The following is a 21,557-nucleotide window of genomic DNA, read 5'->3' on the forward strand; positions in this document are numbered from 1 at the left end:
TGGTTCTCTCCTGTTTTACTTGATTTGTGCCTTTGCTTGTTAAGTAACTTCTTTTTAAAATAAATAAAATAATCTTTTATTTATCTGAACATCACAGATTGGTTTTCTTTAAATTCTTTGGCAGTTTTATAAGTTACTTTCATTTGGACATGAACCTATATTCTGATTGTTCCATTTGCTGCTTTCTTTCAAAGCGCTAAGAATTTTGTAATTTTTTCACTCTCCTTTTTGAATCACCATTTCTACCTCTGTTCTCCTTGCTCTAATTGCTGATTGCGCCCACCACTCCCTACCATCAGTGCAGTCTAGGATGATGATGGTCAATAACTGAGATATGAAGCTCCTACTCCAAGCCTGTACAAGTGATTTTGTAGATAGTCACTGACCCATGATCTTTTTAGGTTCAGTTCCTGTCTCCGTGGAGGCTGATTTTCACCCTCCCTGCTGCTTCTTAAAAGCCATAGCCCGAGGCGGTAGTCTGTGCTTTTTGTTTCCTTCTTTCATTATTCATAGGGAGAGCCCCTCTTCCAGCCCCTGGTTTCAGACAGTGAGTCTGAGTCCTATTAGTAGAGGCAGAACTTGTCACAGTTTTTACTTCCACCATCTAATCTCTGGGCTGCCATGGCAGACTTGTTTGACAGGTTGAAGTTTTAGGCTCATTTAGGCTTATAGCATTTTGCTTCTTTTCTGTGTCTGATACTTTGAAATGTTTATTTTATTTTTGACTCTGGTATTTTCCTTTTTTCTTTTTATTTTAATATTTCATAATTCCCTGCTGTATTTTAGTTAATGGGGAAACAGTTCATGAAGTCCCTACAATATCCTGGTCAATGTTTAGAGAGAAATTTCACCCTGTATTTTGGCTAAAGTCCTGACCTGATTTTAATTATCAATTATACTCATGAGATTTCTTAATGAATATATAACATGTGATCCCTAACTGGTTTGAGGTATCCGTTATACCCTATTCCACATTTTCACATGCTTTAATTTATTGGAGGGTAATTTCATTTCTAAAAGAACATAAGGAACAACCTAAGTGTGCATCAGTTTAGATAAATGGATAAAGAAATTGTGATACACACACATACATATAATTCAGCCATAGAAAATATTTGTGGCAACATGAATGGATCCTGAGGACATTATGCTGAATGAAATAACTCAGATACAGAAAGACAAATATTGTATGTTTTCACTTATATTCAGAATCTAAAAACCAAACTCATTGAAATACAAATGATCATATTTGTAGTTCCCAGAAGCAGGGATTAGGAGTTGGGGGCATTAGATGAAAGTGGTCAGAAGGTACAAACTTCCAGTTATAAGATAAATAGGTCCTGGGAGTGTACATATAGCATGGTGACTGCAGTTAGCAATAATGTATATTTGAAAGATGCTAAGAGAATAGATCTTAAAGTTCTCATCACAAGGAAAAAAAATTATAACTGTGAGATAATAGGTGTTAACTGATTTTACTGTGGTAACATTTTGCAGTATGTACATACATGTGTTATAGTCCTTAAACTTACAAAATGTAGTATGTCAAGTATATGTCTTAATGAAACTGGAGGAAAAGAAAAGTAAGAACCTGGGTCTGTTTTCCTAAGACAAGATATATTAAGTAAGAATTACTAGTGATTTAGTTTTTCTACTTCACATGCTTTTAAAACATTTGTTTTAAAGCATAGCCTTTTGAAAGAATTTAATATTTCATTAATAAAATGACAGGCTGTTATGTCAGCATTGTACTTCCAGATGATTTTGGAAAGGTGCTAGGTATATAGGATTAACCTTCTAGGTAAACTTAAAATGTATAATATTTTGATGACAGATTTCACCAGGTAGTACTAAATTTTTATTTATTTTTATTTTTTTTGCGATTTGGCTATGTTGGGTCTTTGTTGTTGCATGCGGGCTTTCTCTGGTTGCAGCGAGTGGGGGCTACTCTTGGTTGCAGTGTTCTAGCTTCTCTTTGTAGTGGCTTCTGTTGTTGTGGAGCAGAGGCTCTAGGGTGTGTGGGCTTCAGAGCTTGTGGCTTGAGGGCTCTAGAGCACGGGTTCAGTAGTTGTGGTGCACAGGCCTAGTTGGCTCGTGGTATGTGGGATCTTCCCAGACCAGGGATCGAACTGGTGTCACCTGCATTGGCAGGCGGATGCTTAACCAGGGGAACACAAGAGAAGCCTAGCAGTAAGATCTTAGACTTCAGAATTCAAAATGGGTAATTAAGTAATATTGTGTGTAATTTTTTAGGTTGAAAAAAACTCCTTTCTCAGTTGAATTATCTTTGCAACACTGAAAAATCAGCTTCCTATATTTACACTGGTCTGTTTTTAACTTAATGTGTCATTATGGTATTCTGCAAATACCATACTATTTTTTTTTAACTTGTAAACTTCATTTTTTAGAGCATTTTTAGGTTCACTGCTTTCTTCTTAAGTGGAAAGTGCAGAGAGTTTCTGTTTATCCCCACACCTTCACACACACAGCCTCCTCCACCATAAACAGCCTGCATCACAGTGGTGTGTTTGTTATAACTGATCAGTCTGCATCGACATATCATTATCATCCAAAGTCCATAGTTGACATTAGGGTTCACTCTTGGTATTGTATATCCAGTTGGTTTTAAGAAATGTATAATGATATGTATATACCATTACTGTATAGTTTTGTATGGTAAAATGACACAATATTTTACCACTCTAAAAATCCTCTGTGCTCTGCCTACTCATCACTGCCTCCCTATTCTCTGGCAACCTGTGAGCTTTCTACTTTAACCAGTTTTGCCATTTCCAGAATGTTTGACAGTCAGAAATCATATTGACTTTTTTCACTCGGTAATAAATTTTAAGATTCAGTTTAGTTCAGTCGCTCAGTCATGTCCGACTCTTTGTGATCCCATGGACCACAGCACGCCAGGCCTCCCTGTCCATCACCAACTCCCAGAGTTCACCCAAACTCATATCCATTGAGTCAGTGATGCCATCCAACCATCTCATCCCCTGTCGTCCCCTTCTCCTCCTGCCTTCAATCATTCCCAGCATCAGGGTCTTTTCAGATGAGTCAGCTCTTCGCATCAGGTGGACAAGGTATTGGAGTTTCAGCTTCAACATCAGTCCTTCCAATGAACACCCAGGACTGATCTCCTTTAGGATGGACTGGTTGGATCTCCTTGCAGTCCAAGGGACTCTCAAGAGTCTTCTCCAATACCACAGTTCAAAACCATCAATTCTTCGGTGCTCAGCTTTCTTTATAGTCCAACTCTCACATCCATACCTGACCACTGGAGAAACCATAGCCTTGACTAGATGGACCTTTGCTGGCAAAGTAATGTATCTACATTTTAATATGCTGTCTAAGTTGGTCATAGCTTTTCTTCCAAGGAGTAAGTCTTTTAATTTCATTGCTGCAGTCACCATCTGCAGTGATTTGGGAGCCCCCCAAAATAAAGTCAGCCACTGTTTCCACTGTTTCCCCGTCTATTTGCCATGAGGTGATGGGACCAGAAGCCATGATCTTAACTTTTCTGAATGTTGAGCTTTAAGTCAACTTTTTCACTGTCCTCTTTCACTTTCATCAAGAGGCTCTTTACTTTTTCTTCACTTTCTGCCATAAGGGTGGTGTCATCTGTGGTTATTGACATTTCTCCCGGCAATCTTGATTCCAGCTTGTGCTTCTTCCAGCCCAGCATTTCTCATGATGTACTCTGCATAGAAGTTAAATAAGCAGGGTGACAATATACAGCCTTGATGTACTCTTTTCCCTATTTGGAACCAGTCAGTTGTTCCATGTCCAGTTCTAATTGTTGCTTCCTGACCTGCATACAGGTTTCTCCAGAGGCAGGTCAGGTGGTCTGGTATTCCCATCTCTTTCAGAATTTCCACAGTTTATTGTGATCCACACAGTCAAAGGCTTTGGCATAGTCAATAGAGCAGAAATAGATGTTTTTCTGGAACTCTCTTGCTTTTTTGATGATCCAAAGGATGTGGTCAATTTGATCTCTGGTTCCTCTGCCTTTTCTAAAACCAGCTGAAACATCTGGAAGTTCACGGTTCATGTATTGCTGAAGCCTGGCTTGGAGAATTTTGTGAGCATGTGAGGATGAGTGCAATTGTGCAGTAGTTTGAGCATTTTTTGGCATTGCCTTTCTTAGGGATTGGAATGAAAACTGACCTTTTCCAGTCCTGTGGCCACTGCTGAGTTTTAAAAATTTGCTGGCATATTGAGTGCAGCACTTTCAGAGCATCATCTTTCAGGTTTGAAATAGCTCAATTGGAATTCTATCACCTCCACTAGCTTTGTTTGTAGTGATGCTTTCTAAGGCCCACTTGCCTTCACATTCCAAGATGTCTGGCTGTAGGTGAGTGATCACACCATCGTGATTACCTGGGTCATGAAGATCTTTTTTGTACAGTTCTTCTGTGTATTCTTGCCACCTCTTCTTAATATCTTCTGCTTCCGTTAGGTCCATACCATTTCTGTCCTTTATCGAGCCCATCTTTGCATGAAATGTTCTCTTGGTATTTCTAATTTTCTTGAAGAGATCTCTAGTCTTATTGTTTTCCTCTATTTCTTTGAATTGATCACTGAGGAAGGCTTTCTTATCTCTCCTTGCTCTTCTTTGGAACTCTGCATTGAAATAGGTATATCTTTCCTTTTCTCCTTTACTTTTTGTTTCTCTTCCTTTCACAGCTATTTGTAAGGCCTCCTCAGACAGCCATTTTGCTTTTTTACATTTCTTTTTCTTGGGGATGGTCTGATCCCTGTCTCCTGTACAGTGTCACGAACCTCTGTCCATAGTTCATCAGGCACTCTGTCCCTGAGATGTAGTCCCTTAAATCTTTTTGTCACTTCCACTGTATAATTGTAAGGGATTTGATTTAGGTCATACCTGAATGGTCTCGTGGTTTTCCCCACTATATTCAATTTAAGTCTGAATTTTGGAATAAGGAGTTCATGATCTGAGCCACAGTGAGCTCCCAATCTTACTTTTGCTGACTGTATAGAGCTTCTCCATCTTTGGCTGCAAAGAATATAATCAGTATGATTTTGATGTTGACCATCTGGTGATGTCATGTGTAGAGTCTTCTCTTGTGTTGTTGGAAGAGGGTGTTTGCTATGACCAGTGCGTTCTCTTTGCAAAACTCTTAGCCTTTGGCCTGCTTCCTGTGCTCCAAGCCCAAATATGCCTGTTACTCCAGGTGTTTCTTGACTTCCTACTTTTGCATTTCAGTCCTCTATAATGAAAAGGACATCTTTTTTGAGTGTTAGTTCTAAAAGGTCTTGTAGGTCTTCATAGAACCGTTCCAACTTCTGCTTCTTCAGTGTTACTGGTTGGGGCATAGACTTGAGTTACCGTGATCTTGAATGGTTTGCCTTGGAAACAAACAGAGATCATTCTGTCATTTTTGAGATAGCATCCAAGTACTGCATTTTGGGCTCTTTTGTTGACTATGATGGCTACTCCATTTCTTCTAAGGGATTCTTGCCCACAGTAGTAGATAGGATGGTTATCTGAGTTAAATACACCCATTCCAGTCCATTTTAGTTTGCTGATTGCTAAAATGTTGATGTCCACTCTTGCCATCTCCTGTTTGGCCACTTCTGATTTGCCTTGATTCATGGACCTGACATTCCAGGTTCCTATGCAATATTGCTCTTTACAGCATTGAACCTTGCTTCTATCACCAGTCACATCCACAACTGGGTGTTGTTTTTGCTTTGGCTCTGTCTCTTCATTCTTTCCGGAGTTATTTCTCCACTGATCTCCAGTAGCATATTGAGCACCTACTGACCTGGGGAATTCATCTTTCAGTGTCCTATCTTTTTGCCTCATCATGGCCTGATAGCTCATTTCTTTCTCAGAGCCGATGATATTCCATTGTCTGGATGTTTATTAACCAATGTTTTTTAACCTATTATTAACATTCACAGAAGGACATCTTAGTTGCTTCCAGATTTTGGCAATTAGGAATAAAGCTGTAATATACATCTGTGTGCAGGGGTTTACATGGACATAAATTTTCAGTTCATGTGGGTAAATACCAGGAGACACAATTGTTGGTTTGTATGAGAGTATATTTAGTGTTCTACGAAACTGCCACTCTGTCTTTCAGACTTGCTGTACCATTTTGCATTCCCACCAGCAATGAATGAGAGCTCCTATTGCTCCACATCCTTGCCAGTATTTGGTGTTATCACTGTTTGGATTTTGGCCACTCTAAAATATATGTAGCAGTGCTTTTTTGTTTTAATTTGCAGTTCCTTAATGGCATATGATGTTGGACTTCTTTTCATATGTTCACTTGCCACCTGTATAGCTTCTTTAGTGAGGTGTCAGTTCAGGTGTTTTGCCTATTTTTAATTGAGGTTGTTTTCCAGTGTCTAGGAGCATCTGCCCAGGTAAGCAGAGGTGTCTCCTATGCCTGCCTGCAGATGTCTGTGTCACCTTTGATTTGGGGCTAGTTGGTTTCCCTCTGACCTAAGCTCTCATGGGTTCAAGAAAAGTCTTGAACTTGCAGCTTGTCGGGCTAATTTGTTGTAAGGGTGGAAGAAAGACTTTTATTGTAAGACTGGAAGGTGTAGCTAGTTGTCTACATCTGAGAGAGCAAGCCAGAGAAGGAGCTGAAACCCCATGTTCAACAGTGAAAACCTTAAGAAACTATTGTACATGTGGTATCTATTAGTATATTCCTTATAATACTTAGAGCAGCTTTTAAAAGTTAATTAGCCTCCTGAGAAGGGGCAGTAGGTAAATTCACTGTTTTGAAAACAAAAAAGAGTGAATTTCATTTCAGAATTGCCCTGATAGTCTTTCAGCTGCTTTTTGACCTGGAAATGAGAAGGCCAGCTGCGGAAGCATGGTGCTGCCAGTGCTTACACTCAAGATAGAATTGCAAATGGGAAAGCCGCTTAAGGACTTTAAATTAAACTCAACAATATTAAGAATGTAGTATATATTTTCTAAATTTTAATAATGTAGCTAAGAAATATAGGACATTTAATCACATACATATACAAAGTAAAAACCCTGTAGCCTGCTGGTGCTTTTAAAGATGGTGGTATTCTTTGGATGAATGTGATAACCTAGTACCATTATGTTATCTCATTTTGAAGGTTATAAGTATATACATATATAATCACAAACAGAGAAAAATCTGTTTTAGACTCTCTAAAGTACTCTGGGCTTTGTGCGTACATACTTTGATGGGATTGTCATTTTATAAAATGATAAAACGTAACCTGGTAGAAAAAGTGGGGTCTGTGTGTCACTTCGTGGTGTAGGTATCCCCATATGGTGCTTTTGTTGCACTAAATGAAAGGAAACTGAAGATGGGAATTTTGAGTCTAGTAACATTTTTATGTAGTGTTTTGAAGTAGCAGTTTTCCTATTAATTGTCATTCACTCATGAAGCAAACTTTACTGAGTGTCTGTGATGTGCTAATAATGGTTTTGAGTACTGGGCATCTGGCGGCACAAGAGAGGCGTTGTCTGGGGCAGAGGGCAGCACAGAAGTGGAGGAGCTTCACTCCAGCCTTACAGTGAAACCAGCACACAAGTAATACAGTAAGTTCCTTTGAGAATACGATCAGCAGTGCGTGCAAAACAGGATCAGGTGTTAGGGCAACGGCAGTACATGTCAAAGACTATTTAAGACACGGTGATCAGGGAAATGGAGAAGGAAATGGCAACCCACTCCAGTGTTCTTGCCTGGAGAATCCTAGGGACGGGGGAGCCTGGTGGGCTGCCGTCTGTGGGGTCGCACAGAGTCGGACATGACTGAAGCGACTTAGCAGCAGCAGCAGATCAGGGAAAGCCTCTTCGGGAATAAACTTTGTGTTGAAACCTGAAGGAAGAGCAGTTCTGCCTGGGGGAGCTTTCTAGGTGGAGGGAGTACCAAGTACATAGACCCTGACTGGAGGAAAGCTTGGTGTTAGAAGTGAATGGAGAGCAGTGTGGCTGGAACAAAAGGGAGATCTCAGGAACGAGTCCTAGGATTTTAACTTAAGAAACTAGTGGGGATGGGATACCACTAATTGACATGGAGAGATGAGTGGGGAGGAACTTATTTAGGGTGTAAATTGAAAGAGAATACTTGTTAAAACATATTAAATCTGAGATACCTGTAGGACATCCATAAGGAGATAGCAGCTTTGAGTTTAGGGGTGAGGGCAAGGCTAGGAAAAATTGCTCAACGTTTTTAATGCCATAGATTGACTTCTGGTTTTAACATGACTGAGTGAGTCCTGGGAAACAGTCAAATAGCAAGAAAGTAAAACTATCAGAGACCTGTAAACCCCAACCTCAAGATAAACGTAGACGTTAATGCCAAATGGCGATGTAGACAGAACTGACAGAACATTTTTATGTGCATACCATGAACATTATCAAGAACACAAAGGCTCTCATTGGAACTGGAGACAGGAGACTTACACTGGAAGTTTCCTTGGACCCAGTTAAGCAGAAAGGAAGAATAAAGGAGGCAGGGAAGAATGAGTCACACACGAGCTATATGTGAGAATCAGACATTTGACGATTGTGGGGAGGGGATTGTGGTGAGAAAGGCTGCCTTAAGTACATCCCCACAGCGTCTCATCTTAATTGGCTGGAGAGAAGTTAAAGCACAAAGAAGTTGTTCATGCCCATAACTCTTGAGTCATAAGGAGATTTCTTAGAAACCTAAACAGTGGATACACTAGCCTGCAAAGAAAGGTTCTCTTATTGAAGAGCTGTCACAAGACATATACAAATATATCTCAAAAACAGTAGGAAGAGGGGTCTGCAAAAGAAAGCTAGAATGGCTGGAGCAACCTTGTAAAAGGTTTACTCTGCCACCATAGGAACTCTGGAGCGAGTGGGTGAAGACATGCATTGTCATGGTTCCCGGCTGAAAGACATGACTGTAGTTTTTGGAATACAGTGATGATACAAACCAAGGTGGGATTGAAATATTTTTATAAAGAAATATTGACAAGACTTAGTGATAAATTGGATCTTGGTTGCTACTGGAATTGAAAGATTAAGAGGAGAGTTGTAGAAAGGATCATCTGTAAATTTCTGGTGTCCAAAATTAGATGGAGTTTGTCCTCTTCACCATTGTATCTTTTAGAACTTCATTGAGCACATGGAATGCTCCTATACATATTTGTTAAAAATGAATGAGTATTATTTTAGTTATGAGAAAGTTGCATTCAACTTCAGTATAAACAATCTGAGTAGGAGGTGTCTTCTGTAGGATTAAACCTAATAATTTATTCTTTACATTGAAATTTGAGCATATATCAAATGGGACCTAGACTGCAGTTTATCTTTGAAAAGTCTTTTAAAATAAAATTTGTGTGTGACAAATTAGATCAAGTGCAGTCTATTTGTGAAAGACATGATGATAAAATCTTCTATAAAGAAACTGATTTTTTTATATTATGGAAGTGATCACCAGTTTTTTTTCCTTTACATTTTAGCTTTGTTATAAACATTTCAAGCTTTTATTATTGATAAAAAATCAGAAAAGGAATATTGAAGTCTTGTTTTCTCAAGTTCCTACTACCTTTCTGAAGTATACTGAATCACTGATTCACCCACACCCTCATACACTTTATTGTGGAAAATGTTGTTTTTGAAAAAGTGAATTATTTAGGACCAGTATTCATATTAAGGTAAGGAATTGAAACTTGTACAGTATTTTTATTCTAAAACTTTATCTTTCTTCAAACAATATTTATAACCTGTAGTTCTAGTGTTCGGATAATAAATCTTAATATCGTGGCCAATAACACTGAAAGTGCTCATGTGGGTGTGGTTTACAGGTGCGTCCTGCTCCCTCTTTTGGGAATGAAGCCACCCCAGCAAAGCCTCTATCTTCTTGTGGATTCTGTGGACGAAGGGTGTAACATTACTGAAGGTGAACAGACGTCCACCAGCTTATCTGGGACTGTGGCAGAGCTTTTGGCTGGTCACCACGAGTTCTTTCCACCGTGGCTATTGCTTCTCTGTTCTGCCCGAAAACAGAGCAAAGCTGTTACTAAAATGTTTACTGGTAAGTGTAATTCCTGCCATCTGCAAATGGTTTTCATTGCTGAGCTTAAGACTTGTATTTCTTTCATAGAGGAGAGCACTCCGTTAAAAATTGGGTCCTTGCTTCTGCTGTTCTCTCAGCTGTTCTGCTCTGTTAGCGATTTTCAACTTTTTAAAGTGGTATTAAAAACAGGCCATAAAATATTTTAAGTTAATTTAATAGTAACTTTCTTTTTTCAAGATTCTTTACCTATAACTTCCTTAGCAAAGGTGAGGGCTACATATTTTATGCTGATGTTTCCTGATCGGCTTATATTTCTTCTAACTAGACTGCGCATCCTGAGAGTACGGAAAATGCCTCCTTAAAAATCAATGGCAGTTTGTCTAAGACGTTTTTCCTGGTTTTAGAGGAGAGACAGAGTCGACAGCTTTTTAGGGTACCTCTTGAAGTAGATCCTTTATTTTTTTAAACGCTGTTCCGATGTGTGAGAAAGCAATCTATGTAATGTTTAAAAGTACGTGATCAGGTTTTTTTTTTCTTTCCTTGTTTCCTGACTTTACTTTTTTTTTTTAACTACCACAGGAAAGTGCTTCCTCCTATTAGATTATGTAAAGCACTTTTTTTGTGTGCTGTGGGAATGAAAAGGAGCATAAAACAAGGACCACTCATAGGATTTATAGTGTAATTGGGGAGATAATAGTTATTGGTTAATTAGCTATATCACTTGAAGATAGTTCTGTACATCTTACATAAGGGTGAAATCTTACTAATTTGCTAAAACGGCTTCCTTTAACCACATGTATTCCCTCTCTTTTCAATTGCCTTGCTAATAATACCTTTTGATTTGGGTTCCATTATGCTATTCTGTTTTGTTGTTTTTGGAAATTGAGTTGCTAAAAGTCAGGAAATTAATCGGATGAACTTGGATATCTTTTAGTATGTCAGGTACAGGTAAAGTTGAAGCCTCTTTTGGTCTATGTCATTCCATTTCTTTCCCTTCTTCATTTGAAACAACCAGTATTAGTTTATTTTTGTCCTTTTATCTCATATTTTTCATTCTATATTTTTATAATTTACATAAATGAAACACTGCATACACCATCCTAGCTCTTCCCATTCACTGGCTGTGTGACCTTACGCAGCTTCCAATACAGTCTGTGCCTCAGTGCCCTCATCTATGAATTCATAGTTATTACATGTTTCTATTACTTTTCTCATAGAGTATTTTTGTATGTGAGTCTAAGTGACAAGTCTTATTATGTGATTTAGAATAATTCCTAGTACATAATCACTGCTTCATAAATGTATCACTACTATTGTTATCATTTCACTATATAAAAAAATATCAAAAAACAAAAACAGTATATCAAAAACAATGTTTTTGAGCCTTGTTTCCATTACTGCTATTAAACGCAGTTCATTGCTTTTAACTGCTATGTATTATTCCTTTCCATGAATAACTCTCTCGTTTTTCCATTATCCTATTTATGGACATTATTTCAGTTTTTCATTATTACAAGAAATGCTTCATGACTGTGCTTAAACACACCTTCTTGCACACATGAGCTATAAGTTTATATTATAAAAACATATAGAATTACTAGAGAATAGAGTGTGTACATTTTGAGCTTTAATTTTGACAAACTGCTATCTAGTGTGCTTGAAATAATTTATATTCCTGCCAGCAAAACATGAAATTTCCCTTTTCTCTATATTTTTGTCAGTTAACATTTGTTATTTTCATATCTGTTTTTTCTGCTATAGGGGCTTGTGCTTGATGTTCCCTCTGACTGGAATGATCTTCTCCTGATTCCCAAATCTAACTTTTATTTCTCTGCTGCTGCCACTGCTTTGGTTGTTGTAACTTTTAGTGATTCTTAGGTAGACTTTACTAAAGACTCTGTAAAAAGTTTTACCCCAGGTGTTGACTCACTCTAGCTGTTTGTCTTTAGTGATGTTAGAATAGTCTTTCAGAATACAAATCCACTCACATTATTGTCTTGGTTCTCACTGACTTCTGATCACAAAGTCAAAGTCTCATTTCTTCACATAGTACCTGGAATATAGTAGGTTTTATATATATATATATACGTGTGTGTGTGTGTGTGTGTGTTCCTATTTGTTATATTCAATTGAGTGAGAATATTTTACTCAGTATTAATTGACTATCACTGATCTTTGCTGCATTTCTAGATTTATTCCTCTTAAGAAAGTTCATTCACTCAGCAGTTTTTCCTTCTGGAAGATGAATTACACAATTGTCTAATAAATCCTTATCTATAAAACAGGATATCATCTCCCTCCTAAAAATGAAATTATAATTCCTTTCAAAGAACTTAAAGTGAGTTTTGAATAGCTGTTAACTAGTATGTTTTTAGGTTGGTTTTAATTTTATTAAGCTGCTTTATTTTAACAGTGCTGAAGTTTGTTAACGTGGTTTAACCAAGTTGTATCTTCAGATTGGCGCTGTTTTGACAATCTAAGATTTAATTATTTAAATTTGGTAACATGTAAAATAATGTAATTTAAAGGTGGTGACAAGTGTTATTCTAATTGTATACGAATATTCAATTCCATAATTAAGACTAGTGTACATTCAGTTATGTGGAGAGAAATATGTTAATTTTTCACATGGAAAAAATCAGCTTATAAAAACAAATCTTATTTATGTCTTCTGCAACTTTTTTTCCTAATCATTTGAGAGGGACCAAAAAAACTTCCCAGAGTGCTAGATATAGCTAAAGATGTCTAATGCTCTAATGATAAGAGTTTAGTTGAAGTTGAGAGGAGCACTGAACCACTAAACAAATAAATAGTTCCCTTTGTGGTTAGTAAAATGAAATCATTTATCTGTCATCAGCGTGTTTTTCCAGAAGGGAAAAAAAACACAACCTGTTTATTATATTTCTAGGTATTGATTGACTTGTTTATTAGTATTAATTGACTTACTATTAATTTGTTTGATTATTAGTTTGTCACATGTTGAACACATTCTCTTTGAAATATGACAACTTTGATAATCATTTTCAATTGACACCTACTTTTTTGTCCTTAGGTTTTCGAAAAATAAGTTTAGATGACCTTCGGAAGGCATATATCGTCAAGGATGTTCAGCAGTACATCCTTCATCGTTTAGATCAAGAAGAAGCTTTGCGACAACACCTCACGAAAGAAACGGCAGAGATGTTAAATCAACTGCACATTAAAAGTAGCGGATGCTTTCTTTATCTAGAACGAGTTCTCGATGGAGTTGTAGAAAATTTTATTATGTTGAGAGAGATTCGTGACATCCCAGGAACTCTAAATGGTCTATATCTCTGGCTGTGTCAAAGACTTTTTGTAAGAAAACAGTTTGCAAAGGTTCAGCCTATCTTGAATGTGATTCTTGCAGCCTGCCGGCCTCTGACCATAACAGAATTATATCATGCAGTATGGACAAAAAATATGTCATTAACCTTGGAAGACTTTCAACGCAAGTTAGATGTCCTCTCCAAACTTCTTGTTGATGGACTTGGAAATACTAAAATACTGTTTCACTACAGTTTTGCAGAGTGGCTCCTGGATGTGAAACACTGCACTCAAAAGTATTTATGCAATGCAGCAGAAGGACACCGAATGTTGGCTATGAGTTATACCTGTCAAGCCAAGAATTTAACACCATTGGAAGCACAAGAATTTGCATTGCACTTAATTAATTCAAACTTACAGTTAGAGACAGCTGAGTTAGCTCTGTGGATGATATGGAATGGCACACCTGTCAGAGACTCCCTGTCTACTTTAATACCCAAGGAACAAGAAGTGCTGCAGCTGTTGGTGAAAGCTGGTGCTCATGTCAACAGCGAAGATGATCGCACATCATGCATCGTCCGGCAGGCCTTAGAAAGAGAGGATTCCATTCGGACATTATTAGACAATGGAGCTTCAGTAAATCAGTGTGATTCGAATGGGAGAACATTACTGGCGAATGCCGCTTACAGTGGCAACCTCGATGTGGTGAATTTACTGGTCTCTAGGGGAGCAGATTTAGAAATAGAAGATGCTCACGGACACACACCGCTTACGCTGGCTGCTCGACAAGGACATACCAAGGTGGTTAATTGTCTGATTGGTTGTGGAGCAAATATTAATCACACCGATCAGGATGGCTGGACCGCATTGAGATCCGCGGCTTGGGGTGGTCACACCGAGGTGGTGTCTGCACTGCTTTATGCTGGCGTAAAAGTGGACTGTGCAGATGCCGACAGCCGAACAGCTCTGAGAGCAGCAGCCTGGGGAGGACATGAGGATATTGTGCTGAACTTGCTCCAGCATGGTGCTGAAGTCAACAAAGCTGACAACGAAGGCCGAACTGCTTTGATAGCGGCTGCCTACATGGGACATAGAGAGATTGTGGAACACCTGCTGGATCACGGAGCAGAAGTGAATCACGAGGATGTCGACGGCAGGACTGCACTCTCTGTGGCTGCACTTTGTGTTCCTGCAAGTAAAGGACACGCATCAGTCGTTAGCCTTCTGATTGATCGAGGTGCCGAAGTGGATCACTGCGATAAAGATGGCATGACGCCCCTGCTGGTGGCTGCCTATGAAGGACATGTCGATGTGGTTGACTTGCTTCTAGAGGGGGGAGCTGATGTCGACCACACTGATAACAATGGGCGTACACCCCTCCTAGCTGCCGCTTCTATGGGTCATGCCTCAGTTGTAAACACACTTTTGTTTTGGGGTGCCGCTGTGGACAGCATTGACAGTGAAGGGAGAACAGTGCTTAGCATAGCTTCAGCCCAAGGAAACGTTGAAGTAGTCCGCACTCTGCTGGACCGGGGCTTAGATGAAAATCACAGAGATGATGCTGGATGGACACCTTTGCACATGGCAGCTTTTGAAGGTCACAGATTAATATGTGAAGCACTTATTGAACAAGGTGCTAGAACAAATGAGATCGACAACGATGGGCGGATACCTTTCATATTAGCTTCGCAAGAGGGTCATTATGACTGTGTTCAAATATTACTGGAGAATAAATCCAACATTGATCAGAGAGGTTATGATGGAAGAAATGCTCTGAGGGTTGCTGCGTTAGAAGGACACCGGGACATTGTTGAATTGCTTTTTAGCCATGGAGCTGATGTTAACTACAAAGATGCTGATGGTAGGCCAACACTTTATATTTTGGCCTTAGAAAATCAGCTTACAATGGCTGAGTATTTTTTGGAAAATGGTGCAAACGTGGAAGCAAGTGATGCTGAAGGCAGGACAGCACTTCATGTCTCGTGCTGGCAAGGCCACTTGGAGATGGTGCAGGTTCTGATCACCTATCACGCTGATGTCAATGCTGCTGACAATGAAAAGCGCTCTGCACTGCAGTCTGCAGCCTGGCAGGGCCACGTAAAAGTGGTACAGCTTCTCATTGAGCATGGTGCCGTGGTGGACCACACGTGTAATCAGGGCGCCACCGCGCTCTGCATTGCGGCCCAGGAAGGACACATTGACGTCGTGCAGGTTTTATTAGAGCACGGTGCTGATCCAAACCATGCTGATCAATTTGGACGTACTGCTATGCGAGTTGCAGCCAAAAATGGACACTCTCAGATAATTAAATTGTTAGAAAAATATGGTGCATCCAGTTTGAATGGCTGTTCTCCATCTCCTGTTCACACGATGGAGCAAAAGCCTCTACAGTCAGTGTCTTCGAAGATGCAGTCCCTAACAATTAAGTCAAACAGCTCAGGCAGCACTGGTGGTGGGGAAGCGCAGCCTTCGTTGCGCAGTTTACCAAACGGGCCAGCTCATGCATTCAGTTCTCCTTCAGAATCGCCTGATTCAACAGTTGATCGGCAGAAGTCATCGTTGTCAAATAATTCCTTGAAAAGCTCAAAAAATTCATCTTTGAGAACTACTTCATCTACAGCAACGGCTCAAACAGTGCCAATCGACAGCTTCCACAGCTTGTCATTTACAGAACAAATTCAGCAGCACTCGTTGCCGCGCAGTAGAAGTCGCCAGTCGATTGTCTCCCCGTCTTCCACTACACAGTCCTTGGGCCAGAGCCATCATTCACCGAGCAGTGAGTTTGAGTGGAGTCAAGTCAAGCCCAGCTTGAAGTCAACGAAAACAAATAAAGGGGGGAAATCAGAAAATTCCAACAAATCTGGGTCAGCTGGGAAGAAAGCTAAACAAAATAATTCTTCACAGCCGAAGGTCTTAGAATATGAAATGACTCAGTTTGATAAAAGAGGGCCCACAGCCAAATCTGGGACCAGTGCATCATCTAAGCAGATGCCGGCAGATTCACAGTGTAAAATCATGATTCCTTCAGCTCAGCCAGAAATAGGTCGATCTCAGCAGCAGTTCCTTATTCACCAACAAAGTGGGGAACAGAAGAAGAGAAACGGAATAATGACAAATCCAAATTATCATCTCCAGAGCAACCAGGTTTTTCTCGGTAGGGTTTCAGTCCCACGGACAACACAAGACAGAGGGCATCAGGAAGTGTTAGAAGGATACCCTTCCTCGGAGACGGAATTAAGCCTTAAACAAGCTCTGAAGCTTCAGATTGAGGGTTCTGACCCTAGCTTCAACTATAAAAAGGAAACACCATTATAAAAGGTAACATTTCATCAAACATAAAGAATAAACATCCAAAGTATGGTTCCCTCCATATATTGTTCCCTTAGAATGCTCTTTTCCCTAATCCACGTGACCTGCTCCTTCACCTCATCACTATCTGTGTCCTCTTCTCAGCAAGACCCTCCCTCCTTACTCTTTGGAATTTGAATTCTCTCATCTCCGTCACTCCCTTTCCCCCTTTTCTGCTTCCCATTAGCCATGGTACCTATTTCTTAACATGGTTTATATACTTTATTATGTTTACTGTTTGTCCCCTCTCATCTGAAACGTCAGCCTTGTGAGGGTAGGGATTTTTAATCTCTCTTATTTACCACTGTATTCCATGTACTTGGAATACTGCTTGGACCCATAGCAGTTTCTCAGTAAAAATGTTTTGTATGAGTAAATGAATGAATATGCTATTTATGGATCTCAGATTAAAGATTCCTTCCTATACAATCATTCCCCCTCTTAAACGTTCTTTTATGATAACAGAGGTGGGGCTATTTCTCTTTGGGGTTTGAATAAAGTAGTATATGTAATGCTTAATAAGTAGGTAGTGAATGTTAATTTCCTTCCTTTTTTCACCCTGGAAGAAGTAAAAAATCTAATCATAAAAGGTAATTTTTATTATGACAGATCTCTTAAGAATCTTTCAAGTGAAATGTACACATATCAAAAGTAGATATTTAAGGTATTCAGGGCCCAATATTTAGGTGTAGGAATTTTTTTAGACCTCAAAGTTATATTTATTAAATAAAAACTTTTTTCTCCTTTCTTCTACAGTGGATGCTATTCTAATTATAGAGGGGAGGTTAATGGGAAAATTGAATTATAATTTTATATTGTAGATACTTTTTCAGAAATACATTTCTCATATTTGAGATAAATTCAAGATTTCATTAGGCATTTTTGCTAAATTATACACAAGTATGTTTGTACATGTGTATATACATGTGTATAATTATATACATGTATGTTTGTAGTTTGTACATGTGCTAAATTATACATATGTATGTTTATACATGTGTATAATTATACACAAGTATTTCCTATACATTCTAATAATAAACACCCTTCAATGTGAATCTGTGGAAGACTGGTGAAATCTCATTCAAACATAAGTTGTATAAAAATAGTTAAATCATTCTCCAGTGTGATTTATTTTTAAAATATTTAGTTCTGATGGTACAGCCCTCTAACTCTCATGGTATCGTTTGTAAATATTAAGTGTGGGTATATATTTTACAATAAAACATACAAATTAAGGTGAACACTTGTGGAATATTTAAGTAATTTATACTTAGTGAATCTCTAATAGGTCTACTTTTGTGCTTTACATCGTAAATATATATATATATTCTTATGTGAAAGTGAAAGTCGCTCAATTGTGTCCGACTCTTTGCAACCCCATGGACTGTACAGTCCATGGAATTCTCCAGGCCAGAATACTGGAGTGGGTAGCCTTTCCCTTCTCCAGGGGATCTTCCCAACCTAGGGATTGAACCCTTTCTTATGTAGTTTTAAAACTATATGTAGTTATATTTAATAAGTATAACATAGAAATTAATTTTTTTTAACTTTTGTATTAGTTTCCTATTCTGTGAAACAGAAGACATTGTGATTGGAGAGATTCTTCAGCTACTGGATGAAAACATAAAATGCCTGTTGATTTGCTGAAAAAAAAAAAAAAAGAAGAATGTGATACCTGCAGTACAGTTACCTTAAATACTATCATGTGCCTAAGTAGTAAGGCTGCCTTCTCAATGTAACCCTCTGTGCTCAAAAAATTTCATTTTGTGTGCTTTGTATTCACTACCCAAGAGTAAGCACTTTTTTTTTTAATGCAGATATATACTGCAGTTCCCTGATAAAAGATGAAAAATATTTTGAGTATTTTAAGTTAATATTTGATAAGTGTGCATGTGCCATGATCAAATATATATGAAAAGGCAGTGTTCCTTGTATTTATTTTTTTCTTTCTGTGGCAAACAAAACTTAAGCATACTGCTTCAGTCACATTTACCTTGTAGTGTATGGTTTGTTTCCTGTATCCTTAAAAATGTCACTCAATAAAATAAATCATGCAACTCTTTTATGTTCACTACACCTTCAGCATTGGTTAAAAATGTGTTTCTATTTAATGCTACATCAAGGTGAAAAAATAGTTTCATGAAAGATTTTTTAAAAGTCTAGTATTTCAGGGAGCTGCTCTAAGTAGTTTAAATTTGGATTTCTCAGTGGAATCCTCCTAATCTTCAGCTAAAGGTGTGAAAAAAAAAGAAAGAAAACCCACACACAGACTATAGGCAGAACAAAGTTCTGTTTCATTGACTGGGATGCAGTTTCACCTTCCTCTCACTTGTCATTCCACATCCAAGAAGACAGACGATCATTCCTGAGGCCTGAAAATTCTCAGGGACAGAGCCAGGTCTCAGTGGCTTGTGTGTAGAGGGAGATGCACCTGTCTATCTGAGGGTGTATTTGTGATCCCTGAACAATTCACTGACTACCCTTCTTTCTTCCAGCCAGTTATGTAAAACATCTGCCACTGTAAACTGCGATGCCGGCTTCTCTCTCAGTCGTTTCTATTTTGTAAATCACTGCATGTCCAAAATAGCCCCCCACTCAGAATCAATTGGATCAATTTTAATGATTAGTTGGATGAGTATTCTTGATGAATATGTGTTTTCCTTCACAGATGACACTACTAACCTATCAGCCATAGCACAGGTGTATTTTTTTATTGCTATTTGCTAAATAGTAGTAATGGATTTGCACTTTTCTGTCCACATACTCTTTCCTGTTTTACTCTTTGGACAATCACTTCTAGAATGATAGATGCCAGGGTTACGGGTGAAGTCTGTAACCAAGGAAAATAAAGTCAACTGTTCAGATGAGCATGTGACCCACCGCCTTGACCTCCTGGATGGACACTTTAACCAGTTGAGCTAGCTTGGTGGGTTGTATGCATGTCTGGAGAGGGTCAAATTTATTGTTTAGAAACCAAGGTTGCAGGTTTGATCTTTGCAAAAGCCCTGGGATCTTGCAAAACCCAGAAATTCTATTCCTTCCATGTGCTGTTGATGAAGAGGAATAGGAAAGAGAATTTGGAGATTCAGCACAAAACCATTGCGACTACTGGAAAAAAATCTTTAGAAAATGTCTTAGTATCTGAGGTCAGTAATGTCATCTTCATATATGAAAGACACATACATGATTCATTGTTCACAGAAACAGAAATATGTAGTTGGTCGTGATAAATGTTTCACTTGATCTTCCTTTAAGGCTTTTGTGTTTGCTTCTGTTTTTTAAAGTCAGCAAAACTTGGGTGTTTATATCATCGGTAAGTCATAATCAGAATAGGAGATAAGTTCAATCAATATTAAGGTGACATGGCAATATTTATAACTCAAATGTGAATGTTTCAAGTGTTGAATTTTTGTCCCTATGGGACATTTATTAAATACACTTAATAGGACTCTTGCAAAGTAGCCTTAAAAGTGTTAATGATTCTGTTAATAACTATGAATACATCCTATTATTAGAACCAACTCTACTCATATCTCAAATACAGTACATTTACATAATTTAGAAGAGGAAGCTCTAATTTCTTATTAGGTGTATTTTTCTTTAGAAAGAGAATCTTGAAAGCTGCCAGTTTTTCTATTAAACCTTGAATTATTGGAATTGTATTTATTTAATTTTATTGTTTTTACAAAAATGCACCTTGTGGCCAACGGGCAAAGGTATGACTCGTGACACAAGGGATTTCTGTTTTCTGAAGAGCTCAGTGTTTTCATATCCATACTATATTCACTTGAAACAGTTGGTAGGAAGAGAACCTGTTGGAGAAATATGCTTTTCAGAAGTAAATATTCCTCTGGATGTTTTTATATGAACTAAGTTTTGGAATAGAACAGCAATGGCTTTCAGTTAGCATAAGGCTAATACGAGGGTGGAGGAAGCCCTGCTTCGCTTATTGGTTTCTGTGGGGATTTATTTAATACCATGACTGCAAATAGCTTCTGCTCCATTGAGAGTAAAAATAGTCCCATGAATAGAAAACTCCTAACTAACTATTTGTTAAATAAAAAAACATTAAATTTTGTAAATCACCTGCTGCCACAATACAACTGTGATGCCATATGCTTTTAAACAGTTTTATACCCTTCCATTTGTGTTCCTTTCTAAAAGTCATGAGTTGATAGCAGAGGAAGTGGTTTAAAAAAATATCTATCTATATCTATATATATACAGTAATGAAAAATAAAGTCTCCATGTGTGTAGGAAAGGTTTTGGAAGGAAAATGGACCAGAACTCAGTGTGTTCTGCAGAATACAGCCAGTAATGTTGTGTCCCTCCCCCTCGCCCCCCATGTCTACCAGAATCCTCACCAAAAGTAGTTCACTGCTCAAAAAACAAGAGTAAGTACTTTTTCCAATATTGTTTGCCTATGCAAATACTTGTTTTACTTTAAATGTCCTCCATTTACACCTTGCAGCAAATGTAGTTGCAGACAAATGCTTTTTCTTTTTGAATTTTTCCCTTGGTTTGGGGGTATGTAAATAGCCTAAAAAATGTACATTGAATTTCACATTGTAAAAGTTTTATTTTATTCCTTGTATTATATTAAGCGAAAATCCCTATGTAAATGAAAGTGCATAATAAATATATTTGCTTTACAGAGAATACCTTGTTTTAATTTTATCCTTGAATCCACAGAAGGTGCATGACATGCTTACAGTAGAAACAACTGTCTGTTAACTTCTTTTAAGTACTGAGGAGATGAATTTGGAAACATTTTACAAAGAAAAAAATGAGAAAAACTTTCAAAGGAAGGTAGAAATTAAAAAGATCTAGCCTTAGTATCTTCCTAAAGGTTTTTTAAGGACTTAATATTCTCTACCCTTCCCCCAGTAACATACCATATCT

The 21,557-nt window shown here is 38.1% G+C and overlaps 1 protein-coding gene across 1 annotated transcript in view; it reads left to right on the forward strand.

Moving 5' to 3' along the window:
- Nucleotides 1-21,314, forward strand: part of ANKRD50 (ankyrin repeat domain 50) — a 37,817-nt gene extending 16,503 nt beyond the window's left edge. The window contains exons 3-5 of the mRNA XM_040250542.1: nt 9,808-10,037; nt 13,072-16,622; nt 18,215-21,314. Of these exons, the coding sequence (XP_040106476.1) occupies nt 9,808-10,037; nt 13,072-16,619 (3,778 nt within the window). The 3' untranslated portion in view covers nt 16,620-16,622; nt 18,215-21,314. The remainder of the gene's footprint in view (nt 1-9,807; nt 10,038-13,071; nt 16,623-18,214) is intronic.
- The last annotated feature ends 243 nt before the right edge of the window (nt 21,315-21,557 follow it).

This window comes from Oryx dammah, unplaced genomic scaffold (assembly GCF_014754425.2).
Source record: "Oryx dammah isolate SB20612 unplaced genomic scaffold, SCBI_Odam_1.1 HiC_scaffold_12, whole genome shotgun sequence".
NCBI classification, from domain to species: domain Eukaryota; kingdom Metazoa; phylum Chordata; class Mammalia; order Artiodactyla; family Bovidae; genus Oryx; species Oryx dammah.